Source organism: Triticum urartu, chromosome 4A (genome assembly GCF_056163025.1).
Source record: "Triticum urartu cultivar PI428250 chromosome 4A, HENAU_Tu73, whole genome shotgun sequence".
Lineage (NCBI taxonomy): Eukaryota > Viridiplantae > Streptophyta > Magnoliopsida > Poales > Poaceae > Triticum > Triticum urartu.
The window spans coordinates 500,600,326-500,613,205 of record NC_141876.1 but is presented as its reverse complement, the minus strand read 5'-3'; the positions used below and the strand labels follow the sequence as shown (position 1 = coordinate 500,613,205).

At 50.7% G+C, this 12,880-nt stretch overlaps 1 protein-coding gene across 1 annotated transcript; it reads left to right on the top strand.

Annotated features, from left to right (window-relative positions):
* The first annotated feature begins 100 nt into the window (after positions 1 to 100).
* On the top strand, positions 101 to 3,620 carry LOC147976308 (protein FAR1-RELATED SEQUENCE 5-like). Its single transcript, XM_087518683.1, has 8 exons — positions 101 to 208; positions 314 to 409; positions 502 to 681; positions 766 to 991; positions 1,109 to 1,799; positions 1,954 to 2,411; positions 2,522 to 2,809; positions 2,895 to 3,620. Exons 1-8 carry the CDS (start codon positions 123 to 125, stop codon positions 3,531 to 3,533), a joined length of 2,664 nt encoding a protein of 887 aa, XP_087374809.1. The 5' UTR covers positions 101 to 122; the 3' UTR covers positions 3,534 to 3,620.
* Positions 3,621 to 12,880: the final 9,260 nt, after the last annotated feature.

Sequence of the window (12,880 nt, the reverse complement as noted above, 5' to 3'; positions counted from 1 at the left end):
GCTATTTACTATTATGCAAGTTTATTGAATTATTATAGCACGGTCATTCTTTTATCTTATTTGGTTGGAAAGTAGGAATATTAATTTAACCTGTTGGAAATCCGTTGAGGTTGTAGGTTAATATGGATAGTGAGAGGGACAGCATCCCGGGCTGTTTTATGGCACTACTAAACATGGTTGAGCAGCCAATGTCAAATTTGAATCAACAGTAAGTTGACATACTTCATAATAAGTTTTAATATGTTTGCACCTAACTTTTAAATTTATTATTACAAATTTTGCTTATGTAGTAACTAATTCATTATCAATTTAGGAACAATCTGAAGTCATTACCCGAAGATAGTTCTTGCTTTTCTGATAGACCTTATTGCTCAGAAGACAATGATGTACTTTCGAGACCAAATTTAAGGTAAAATACATAAATTCCATTATGACAACCCTTCGATGTAGTTTACATAAAATTATTGATGTACATGAACTTGTAATCATGATTTCAAACAGGGTGGACACTTACGATTATGCTGATGACTCAAATGAAGTTCAGTCCCGTCTTGAATGTATCAAAGACACCGTTGAAATTACAGATATGATATCTGGGCCTGAAAATCTAGATCAGGACTACTTATTTTCTGCATACAATGTTCACACTGAGGAGTCTGATTCTAATGAACGATACCTTGAGTAAGTAAGAACTTTTTAATATATTTTTTCATACTTAATATGTATTGGGAGTTTGATTTATAGATGTATATTTGTTTTGGATAGAGGAGGACAAGTTGGAGCTGTTGAACACGGAATTAGAAGTTTTTGTGAAGACACTTCTGTTCAAATGTTAAGGCCGGTTGTTGGTATGAAGTTTTCATCAAAGGCAGAAGCATATGACTTCTACAATACTTATTCTTGGGTGCTTGGTTTCAGTATTAGATATGGTGATAATTTTATTAATTCCAAAGGCGTACAAACTATGCAGGAATTAATTTGCCAACGATTCGTAAGTAAATTTGTTAAAAATGATCATATTGTACTATGCTGGATTTTTAAAACATAATTGTAGAATGTATTACTATTTTTAATGACATTCAATCTGATACATCAATTTACTGTGCAGGGAATCAACAAGACTACTAAATATGCCACTACTAGATGTGGTTGCAAGGCAACACTCAGGGTAAATCTTAATGATAATTCAGAATGGTATGTCAAAGTTTTTAGGGAGGAACACAATCATTCCCTTGTGGAATCTTGCAGTGAGAAAAAGCACCTGCATTCACATCAACATATTGACAAGCCAATCAGAGATTTAATAAAGAATCTTCGGGAGAATAATGTATCACTCACAAGGGTTAATTCTATAGTAGCAGGTTTCTATGGATCAACAAAGAAAGTACCATTCTGTAAGCGCAAGTTGCGTACTGTTTGTTCTCAGATTGCAAGTGAAACCCTTCAGGACGACATTGCTAAGACACTAGAGAATTTCCGTGATATGATAGCAATGGACGATAGATTTGCTTTCTGTGCACAGGTGGATGATGACAACAGGCTAAAGTCACTAATGTGGACTACTGGGAGGAGTAGATCATTATATAATCACTTTGGAGATGCAATAACTTTTGACACTACTTATGGAACAAACATCTACAAAATGCCATTTGGTATGTTTGTAGGAGTTAGTAACCACTTTGAGAGTGTAATATTCGCTGGAGTGTTCTTGACTAATGAGAAGGAAGAGAATTTCTGTTGGGCTTTTAAGCAATTTGTTGCTATGATGGGTGGAAAACACCCAGTTACTATTCTTACAGGTAAACAATACTTTTGAAAGACCTTTACGTCTAGCTTGTTTATTTCATGTTTAGTGTATGAGATTCTTCACAAACTAAATTAAGTAATTTGCTAGGACTAAATTTTGCAATTATATGTTCTTAATACATTATTTTCCATCATACTTTATTTCAGATCAGGCTAGAGCAATTGGAAATGCAGTCCGAAAAGTTTTCACTCATGCAGAACATAGATGGTGCAAATGGCATGTTCTTAAGCGGGCTCATGAACTTCTTGGTGCTGTCTATAGCAAGCACAAAACATTTGCCGATGATTTCCATAAGCTAGTGAACCACATGCTAACTGTAGAAGAGTTTGAATATGCCTGGAATTTTGTTACGGTAAAATATTGTTTGCAGGAACATCCTTTTATGACTAGAGCCTACGAGTGTAGGCATAAATGGGCTAAACCATATTTTAGCAAAGTTTTCTGTGCTAGAATGTGTAGCACTCAACGTAGTGAGTGTGCAAACTTTATGCTGAAGATACATACGGTATGCAATTCTTCAATAAATGCATTCATTACCCAGTACACTAAGCTTATAGACGATCATGAGAGTTGTGACGCAGATGCCAAAAGGAAAAACAAACAGGTGAAAATTTTGTAAAATCCATTTTTGTACTATTTTACGATAGTAATTTGTTGCTATATGTATGTTTTGTTAAATTTTTTTGAAATCTAATTTTCTGTAAATAAATGCAGAAAATAATTAAGGTCCATTTTGGATATCCAATGGAGAAGCATGCTTCAGTTATCTATACTGCAAAGGTTTATAATCTATTCAAGAAGGAGCTCATTAAGTCAACATCATACCTTGTGCTTCCTAGCATGGAGGAACATACTTTTGTTGTGAAGCACGTCCAGGCCGAGTCTAGGGAATCGTGGTCGAAAGTAATATACAAAATCAAAGTAGATGAGTCTATTGGATATTACACTTGTGAATGTGGACTTTACGAACATTTTGGTGTTCTTTGTAGCCACGTCCTAGCGGTATGAATCTCAGAAATTTGAATTGTTAAATATGATGTTATATCTGAAAGCAACTAATTTTGTTCGTTGTTGTTCTTTGTCCCAGATTTTTGTGCACCGAGGTGTCTGCAAAATTCCAGATTGTCATATAATGAAGCGGTGGACAAAGCAAGCAAGGTCATCTAGTTTCAATAATAAGTTGGAGAAGTATATCAGCGACACGAACAAGGAATCAAGATCATTTAGGCACAAGCTATTATATTTTGCTGCAATAGATATAGTTAATGAAGCTGAAAATGATCAAGATGCTTTTGCAATTGCAAAGTCTAATTTTACTCGCTGCAAGAAGGAATTACATGAGCACAGACTTTCAAAGACAACTACATGCCAGGTCGGATATGGATCAATCCCTGAAGATGAAGTAACTACACATTCTGGTGTTCAACAGCAAGTCAATGAAGTTGCTGATTCAGGTCTTCAAATTGTTGATACCGCAAACAATATTTCAGTTCCAGTTTCTTCAATTCTTGCGCCTGCTATAATGAAGAAGAACGGTAGACCTTCAAATAAGAGGTACATGTCTAGCATGGAAGCAAACATCAAGAAGAAGAAACGTGGGAAAACACCGGACCAGAAGACCAAACATCCGGGTGGTGTGTTGGGTGCTGTCCAGTCAAGGTTTTGCAGCAAATGTCGATCGCCAACACACACGATCAAAAATTGTCCTCAGTTATATTTACCTTAATGTTATTTCTTTTCGTTTTGTTGTTGCAATGAAACTACTAATGAAGTGTGTACTGATTGCAAACTTAAATGTATGAATCCCTGAACTAATTTTCTTGTCCTTACCGTTGTTATTTATAATTTCCTTAGTAGTGTGTCGTTAATTAAAGTTTAACACATCATACATATTTGGATTAACTTGAACGTTTTATTGGTGTGCTTTGTTTTTTGAATGATTTGTCATTATGCTATAGCGCCAATTATTTCAAATATTGAACTATTATGTACTGCATTAATTCTTTGTTACATTGCTGCAAACAGTATTAATCTTTTACTAATGTACAATTCCTTTTGTTAAGATTTTGTATTATGCATTTTGAATATATTTTTAAGATTAACTATTAATAAGTATGTGTTCATTACTGTTTTATAAGGAAACCATGAATCATATATATATTTTGATCTAGTTTTTGTTTATATCACATTTATAAGGTGCTTATTAAGTTTCATATTTGAATAAAATTAATTTCCGTATACTTGTTTGTTTCGTATTTCACTTAGATTGACTTCATTTCACTTATAGGGATTGATTTCTTGTAATGTGAAATGAACTAAAAACTTCAATTTCAATTATCACTTATAAGAAAAATCTTCTTAGGGCTGACATTCCTGAGGCCTGATTTTGACATCTATTAATATTTATAATATGTCATTACATTTATTTTTACCTTACGAGCATAAATAATTTTGTCAATAAAAGCTAATTCAATAAAGAACTACATTAATTAATTCCTTATGAAAATAACAAATAATTTCAGCAGCCGCAGATACATTTATTTTAATTACAATTATGCGTTTAGTTATGAATATTTTATAGTTCTGTTGGAAAATTGCAAATGGATATGAAATAAGATTCGAATCTGGAATGTTTTCACATTGTAGTACGTAGATTTTACTTACCTCTAATTGTAGTATGTACATTTACATTTATGAGTCAAATTGTTCAATATTAGCACAATTTCACAAATCATAAGTATTGATATTTTCTAACTACATTGCCAATTGAAATATGAAATACATGAGAACATACAATTATTTAATTCATTTCCTACTTGCCGGGGTTTCTGATCCACGGGCACCTATGGGACCGGCGGACCGGGTCCCTTTTGGTTCGGCGGGGGGCGGAGGTTGCGCAAAGAGCAGATCGAGGCGAAGCAAGCGAGCGGCTGGTCGTGCGAGGAGTAAATCGAGGCGAAGCACGCGAGCGATTTACCCAGGTTCAGGCCGCACGGATGCGTAAAACCCTACTCCTGCTTTGTGGATTGGTATTGATTTCTAGCTCGGGAGCGAGCATGGGTGTGTGGAATTGCTGAACCTCGCGAGGGCTCTCCAGATGGCCGACCCCCTCTACGTTGCACACGGGCCTCCTTTTATACTCAAGGGGTTACCGACATAGAGCAACGGGGGCCAAGGGCAAAAATGGAAAGGGTGCCGTGGGTAGGCACAACTAGCTGCTACAGTGTTATCATACCTAACCCTGACGGCAGGGGACAAGGGCATTAAATGCCCGTCTGTGTCGCCTAGACAGCACCGAAAGGGACCGCTAGGGACGCCACCGTCTTGCCACGATGGTTGTCTTGTCAGCGCCTGCGTGCCACCGCACACCCCTAGCTGCACAACCTCCTGCCATGTGCGCTCGGGAGGGGCCCCGGAGCGACACGTGGGTGGATGTGCTAGAGCGCGGGCGTGGAGTGGGGGCTTGCCGCGGCAAGCGCCTTGCCGCGGCCGTCGACTTGTCGCTTTCGGGAGCTTGTCGCTCTCCGGGCCTTGTCGGGGCGCGTAGCGCGCCGCGGCAAGTTCCTTGGAATGCCTCGGACGGCCTTCCCGGCAAGCGCCTCTTGCCGGGGCCTTGGAACGCTTCTGATGGCCTTCCCGGCAAGCTCCTCTTGCCGGGGTCTTGCCTTCTTCCCGGCAAGCTCCTCTTGCCGGGGTCTTGTCTTGAGTACTTTGTTCTTGAATGGTCTTCAGAGGGACCACGGGGAATCTTGGCGGTGACCTGGCAGGCCTTGCCGCGGGGCGCTGCGACTGCCCGTGCACAAGTTCGGGGTACAAGGGTACCCCTACTCTAGTACACCGACAGGAGCCCCCGGGCCTGGGCCAGACACGGTGCCGAGCGCTGTTGGGTCAGGCCCAAAACAGTGCACGGGCACGCGCGGCCTAGGTCACGTCGCACGTCCCTCTGCTTCCCCCGCGCCCTCCTCCCGAACGGCACGCGTTGAACGCGGCGTCGTGGGGGAGGTCGTGGGGGTTCCTTCTCTCGAAATACGGAACGTCCGCCCCCTTCCCCTTTTAAGAGCAGGGGAAGCGGGGGCAGTTGGCCCATTCGCCCATTGCCGTTCCCAATCTCGGAAATCTCCGCCGCCCTCTCGCCTCCCCAAAGCAGAGAGAGAGAGCAGCGCTCCGCCTTCCACCGCCGCCAGCACCACCAACGCCATCGACCCCCTCCACTTCTTCCGCCATGGCTCCGAAAGCCGACAGGGGGAAGACCGTGAAGACGACCGAGGCGCATCGGCTCGCGGCGCTGCGGAAGACGCGGGCTGTTTTCCCCCCCAGGCTCGGCGCGAAGGAGCTGAAGGCGGACTATTCTCTGTTCTGGTCGGCGGAGACGCGCGCGCATCCGCGCACAAGAGTTCTCCCCGTCGCCGCCTGTAAGACTGCCCCAAATGGGTACGCCTTCTTCGCGTTGTTCTTCTATTGCGGGCTCTGCCCGCCCTTCTCTGATTTCTTCTGCGATGTCATGAACACCTATGGGTTCCACCTCCTCGACTTCACCCCCAACGCCGTTCTGACGATGGCAGTTTTCGCGCATCTCTGCGAAAACTTTGTCGGAGTTCTTCCCAATGTGGCCCTCTTCCGCCATTTCTTCACTCCTCGAGTAGAGAGAGGAGAGCCTCTATCCAGCGGGATCGCTTGGATCTCGAGGCCCGGCAAGAAGGAGACCTATCTGGAGGGAGAGTTCCGCGGCAAGTGGGAGGAGTGGAGGGCTGACTGGTGCTGGATTGTCGAGGAGAGTCCGCAGCCCTTCACCACCCGGCGCCAAACCCTGGTGGCGCGCGGTGACGACTGGAGCGACCTGGCCCCGGAGGACGACAGGCTGGGGATCGCCGTCACCAGGATCCTGCGCCTCCGGAATGCCGGGCTCACTGTCGGCGCGGTTGGCGCAGACTTCCTCCGCCGCCGCATCGCCCCCCTGCAAGAGCGGGGGAGGCCAACTTGGGAGTTCAAGAACGCGGCAGACATCATGAGGCTGCGGCCAGGCCTCAACTACAACTTCACGGTTCTGGAGCTCCATGCGATGCTGCAGGAGCTGTTCAGGTATGACCCCCAGCATCCCGAGGTGTTCAGGTTGCCGGGGGGCGTTGTGCCTTTGTGCAACAACTCCGTGCTCGACCGCATCCGTGCAATGATGCCGGAATGCGACTCGCACGGGATTGTGCCAACTTGGCAGGAGCCTGCCGATGAGGTCGTGCAGCACTTCTTCGACAACTTGGTGGAAGTGGCCGTCCACCCCGACGAGAAAGACGGCCTCACCCGTGACACCACTAACGCGGAGATGGCGCGCATTGCCACCAGGCTGGAGGAGGCGGCGGCAGCCGCAGCCACGGGTGAGTTTGCGTTCACCACCGCGGAAGCAGACGCAGCAGAAATGGCGAGCTGTGGCGAGCAAGGGGAGTCTGCCGGCAAGGAGGGGCTTGCCGGGCAAGATGCTGAGCAGAGCGAGCCTACCAAAGATACGGGCAGCTCGCGGCAAGTCGACTCCTCTTCCTCCTTGCCTCCGGACGGCCCACCAGAATCAGAGGCCCCAACGCCGCCCAGGAGGCGTCTCCGTAAGGCTGGCGATGAGGCGGAGCGGCAAGCGGGTCAACAGTCGCCACGCCGCGTGACGCGCTCGACCTCGGCAAACACCGTTGCCGCGGGAGCGCCTCATGCTACGACGGCAACTGGAGCGGGGTCCAGCCGGACCACCGCTTCGGTCCCTGCCGCTTCCCGTGCCGTGCCGCCAGCCGGAGCGGGGTCTTCTCAGACCACCACCACTGCTCCCGCTAAGCGGCCAAGGGAAGCTTCTCCTCCACCTCCTCGCTCTGGGAGCGCGTCGGGCTTCGACTTCTCCGTGCTGAGCTCCGACGAGGAGGATGAAGAAGAGTAAGCTTCTCTTGCTGTACTCGCATTTCTTCGGTTTTTGTTGTTGTTCTTGCTTTTCAATTGCTTTTCCCTGAGCCTGCTCCTTTTTAGGACTCTGGCCCAGAGAGCGGCAAAGAGAGCTAAGGCCCCGGTGGTCATCGTTGAGGACGTGCCCACTGCGACAACAGGTGGCGCGCCCTAGACAACTTTGCCGGACTTGGCGACTTTCCTCCATGGCAGCCCCCAGCGTAAGTGTGTGAACTTTTCGCCGCGGTGAGACGCACATGGGTACTTGTCTTTACTGATATCCGCTTGTTGCCTTGTGTAGGAGCAGAGCAGCCTCACCAGGAGCGTCCGGAGACAGCCCCCGGCATGCCATCTGCTTCAACTACGTCGCCCAGGGAAAATTCTCCGGCAAGAGATTCATCGGCAGGGGGTGGCCCTCCGGCAAGGGGAAGCTCTCCGCCAAGGGACGGCGCCAGCATCCCCCCAGCGGCAGAGACCATGGCCACCGAGCCCAGCGCAGGTAATCTCCTTGCTTCAAATCTTCCCTTGGGTTCTTCTTCTTCTGGTCTCTTTGATTTTTTGGCTGGATCTTGTTTGACTCTTTCCCCCTTCGCCGGCCATCAGACCCATCCGCTGCGGAGCGGATGGGGACCGAGGTCGCCGCTGAGGACGTAGCCGGTGGCGGCGACGCCGCCAGCGCCGAGGCCGCCGAGGCGGCTGGCGAGGGATCTGGCGATCGTACTGACGGCCCAGAGGCCGCGGGAGCGCCAGGCGCTGCACCGACCGACGAGCCGTCCGCCGAAGCTGCGGCGCCAAGCATCGAGGAGCCCCAGCCGGGCGTTTACTTGAAAGCCGGCGAAGGCGTCTTCATCAACCTCCCCTGGGCATCAAGCTCCAGGGCGCCGGTCGAGGGGGAGGTCTTCGACGGGGAAGTGCTTGCCTCCGCGGGTCTGAAGCTGGTCGACGCACCGAGCAGCAGTAGCAATGAGCCCGAAGAGGAGCGGCTGCTGCGCAGGTTGATGTCGCTCTACCGCGCGCGACAAGCCAAGCTGGAGTCCCGCGAGGCGCTTGTCGCGAAGGCGGGAGCAGACATTGAGAAGCGCGTAGACGAGCTCGCGGGTTTCCATCGGGAAGCCATCCGATCCTTGGCAGAGGAGCGGGAGCAGCTCGCTGAGGCGAAGAAGGCCTTTCTCCTCGAGAAGGCCGAAGCCGAAGAGCTGCAGCGACTTGCCGCCGTGAAGCTAGCCGCGGAAGTGGGCGAGCAGGCGCAGCGGAAGGTCAACCTCGACGCTCACGAGGAGGAGCTTTCCGCACGCGAGGAGAAGCTGGGCGGGGCCCTCAAGCAAGCGGAGGACGCTGCCGCCACTGCCGAGGCCGCCAAAAAGGTGCTGGAGATGAAGGTGGTGCAGCTGGAGGCTAACCGCAAAGCATATGGCGAAGAGCTCAGCGCCGCCAAGGATTCCAACGCCGCCCTCGAGTCGAGGCTGGTCGCTTTGACCAAAACGCTGGACGGCGCCAAGGAGCGGGAGGCGGCCTTGAAGAAGGAGATCGATGCCGACAAGGAGTTGCTGGAGAGTGCTGCCACCACCCAAAACGCCTTTAGGGATACGGTGGAGCACTGGACAGAGAGCCTCGTGAACGCCGCCGGGGACATCGACAAGGAGCTGGCGCAGCTGGGGGTGGAGGACTTCGGGTACTCCACCGACGAGAACCTCCAACCTAGCGCCAAGCTCACTATGTTCTTCCAAGGCGTGGCGACGGCACTCCAGCGGCTCCGAGATGAGATCCCGAAGCGGCTGGCCGACGAGTCGCGCGAGATCTGTGCGGGAGCCCTTCAGAAGGTGTTGATGAAGGTTGCCTTCCGGAATCCAGGCCTCCGCCTCCACAATGTCCTCAGATCCTTGCCGCCTGATATCGATCAGGAAGAGCTCAAGGCCCTTGTCGCACCCATTGTGGACAAGGTGAGCGGGATCAAGAGGGTCGAGGGAGACCGCGTCGACTAGGCCGCCGGCTTCCTTCTTTCCTTGTCGCTGCTAGCTATGTCATAGAGAACATTTATTAGAGCTGCGACAAGCTATTTTTGTAATATAACTTTCTTCTGGATAGCCATTGCAATGTTATTCCCTTTACTTGACTCCTCCCTTTGTATGTTTTCGCCCTACGCTTTTAGGGAACTTGCCGGTGCAGGCATCCAGTCCGCGAGCGCTGAGCGCGGAACTGGCGGTGCCGCTACCGCCAAGAAACCTTGTCGCAGCCAGTTGCAGCTCACTTAAGTTGCTGAGCGGGGCTCGAAGCAAAGTAAGGGCGCGGCTAGTGTAGCAACTAGCCGCAGCTAACTTACGTTGTTGAGCAGGCTCAAAACGATGCAAGGACGCGGCTAGTGTAGCAACTAGCCGCGACTCACCTAATGTTGTTGAGCGAGCTCGAAACAACGCAAGGGCGCAGCCAGCTACGAGTTGGCTCCTCCGCGCACAGGTTTCCCATACAAAGTGCAATCGTTCAAGGGAGATAACTTAAAATTTAAAAAACTTGGCTGCTCAAACTTGGGCAACTTAGCTTTTCTGTCGTTTGCTCCCCGGCAAGGCGAAATTTTTGAACGACGCCTGGTCCATACCCTTCTCTTCTCCCTTCCCCCCCGGCAAACTTGTGGGCGAGGGGTCCTTTATTTCCTTGGAAGAAGGAAGAAAAGAAAGAAGAGAAAATAAAGATATAGAGTCTAGCAGCTCGTTGTCGCTTACCGTGGGGTTGGTGCTGCACAAATGTCAGATCATATATGCTAGAAAATAGAAAGCATAAAATCGACAGAATGTGCGGAGCACACGAGCTTTACTGCGCACGGGATCTGCGCCCGGCCTCATACAAAGGATCACATGCAACAGCGGCAAGACTTTGTACAAGAGGTGGTTGCCGGAACGGGTTCCGACAACCGCGCCTTACGGGTAAAACTTACGAAGATGCTCGATGTTCCAGGAGTTGCTCACTGGGATGCAATCTTCGGTCTCAAGGCGGACAGCGCCGGGCCCAGTGACTCGTTTCACCCGGTAAGGGCCTTCCCACTTCGGCGTCAACTTTGTATGTTTTTGCCCTACGCTTTTAGGGAACTTGCCGGTGCAGGCATCCGGACCGCGAGCGCTGGGCGCGGAACTGGCGGTGTCGCTACCGGCAAGAAACCTTGTCGTAGCCAGCTGCAGCTCACTTAAGTTGCTGAGCGGGGCTCGAAGCAAAGTAAGGGCGCGGCTAGTGTAGCAACTAGCCGCAGCTAACTTACGTTGTTGAGCAGGCTCAAAACAATGCAAGGGGGCGGTTAGTGTAGCAACTAGCTGCAGCTCACCTAATGTTGTTGAGCGAGCTCGAAACAACGCAAGGGCGCAGCCAGCTACGAGTTGGCTCCTCCGCGCACAGGCTTCTCATACCAAGTGAGCCGATCCGCGGGGAATAGCTTAAAAATTAGAGATCTGGTTGCTCAGGCTTTGGCAACTTATCTGTTTTGGGTGTGCTGATGTGCATGGTGGTCCTGGGCGCTCCGAGATCCACCAGCTCGATTTGGGTCCAGCGAGCGCATGGTACCGTGAGTACCATGACGCTGCCGGTCCCGCGCCTCCTGAGATGGGCGCGGTGCATGCACGGACGCCGAGGTCTTGGAGTGCGCCCGGTCGTCGTGGGAGCCGGCTACGCCGCCGGCGGGCAGCGCAGCCTTGCCCTGGGACCTGGCAGCACCGCAAGTTCCCTCGTCGACGCGTGTTCCTCCGCCGGCGCCTGCCCCACCATCCGTTTGCTCCGACGGTGGGTGGCTCGGCGCGGACGGAGCAGCCGCCTCCGAAACTTTCTTCTTCGGCGGCATGTTGACGAAGATGGTGAAGATCGATGAAGAGGATGAAGATCTAGCTCGCAAGAACACCGGATCTGATTCACACCACTTCGACGCCCCCTACCTGGCGCGCCAGAGATGCCGGGGTTTCTGATCCACGGGCACCTATGGGACCGGCGGACCGGGTCCCTTTTGGTTCGGCGGGGGGCGGAGGTTGCGCAAAGAGCAGATCGAGGCGAAGCAAGCGAGCGGCTGGTCATGCGAGGAGTAAATCGAGGCGAAGCACGCGAGCGATTTACCCAGGTTCGGGCCGCACGGATGCATAAAACCCTACTCCTGCTTTGTGGATTGGTATTGATTTCTAGCTCGGGAGCGAGCGTGGGTGTGTGGAATTGCTGAACCTCGCGAGGGCTCTCCAGATGACCGACCCCCTCTACATTGCACACGGGCCTCCTTTTATACTCAAGGGGTTACCGACATAGAGCAACGGGGGCCAAGGGCAAAAATGGAAAGGGTGCCGTGGGTAGGCACAGCTAGGTGCTGTAGTAGGCACAGCTAGCTGCTACAGTGTTATCATACCTAACCCTGACTGCAGGGGACAAGGGCATTAAATGCCCGTCTGTGTCGCCTAGACAGCACCGAAAGGGACCGCTAGGGACGCCACCGTCTTGCCACGATGGTTGTCTTGTCAGCGCCTGCGTGCCACCGCACACCCCTAGCTGCACAGCCTCCTGCCACGTGCCCCGGAGCGACACGTGGGTGGATGTGCTGGAGCGCGGGCGTGGAGTGGGGGCTTGCCGCGGCAAGCGCCTTGCCGCGGCCGTCGACTTGTCGCTTCCGGGAGCTTGTCGCTCTCCGGGCCTTGTCGGGGCGCGTAGCGCGCCGCGGCAAGTTCCTTGGAATGCCTCGGACGGCCTTCCCGGCAAGCGCCTCTTGCCGGGGCCTTGGAACGCTTCTGATGGCCTTCCCGGCAAGCTCCTCTTGCCGGGGTCTTGCCTTCTTCCCGGCAAGCTCCTCTTGCCGGGGTCTTGTCTTGAGTACTTTGTTCTTGAATGGTCTTCAGAGGGACCACGGGGAATCTTGGCGGTGACCTGGCAGGCCTTGCCGCGGGGCGCTGCGACTGCCCGTGCACAAGTTCGGGGTACAAGGGTACCCCTACTCTAGTACACCGACACTACTGCAGCCGAAAAATGGTGTGACAAGTTTATTTATTTTAGTGAAATACATTACATAAGAATTAGCAGAAATGTTATAGAAACATTTACATATGAAGAAGCTGAAATGTTATAGAAGCATTTCATATTGAGTCATTTCATTACACTCAATTTTCTGGACATAACGTTCCAAATGTAAGTACTTCACAATCCAAAATA

Coding starts and splice junctions, on each gene's coding strand:
- LOC147976308 (XM_087518683.1), top strand. CDS start 123: ATGGATAGTGAGAGGGACAGCATCCCGGGCTGTTTTATGGCACTACTA. Junction 209..313: donor ATGTCAAATTTGAATCAACA/GTAAGTTGACAT, acceptor TTATCAATTTAG/GAACAATCTGAAGTCATTAC. Junction 1,800..1,953: donor CCCAGTTACTATTCTTACAG/GTAAACAATACT, acceptor ACTTTATTTCAG/ATCAGGCTAGAGCAATTGGA.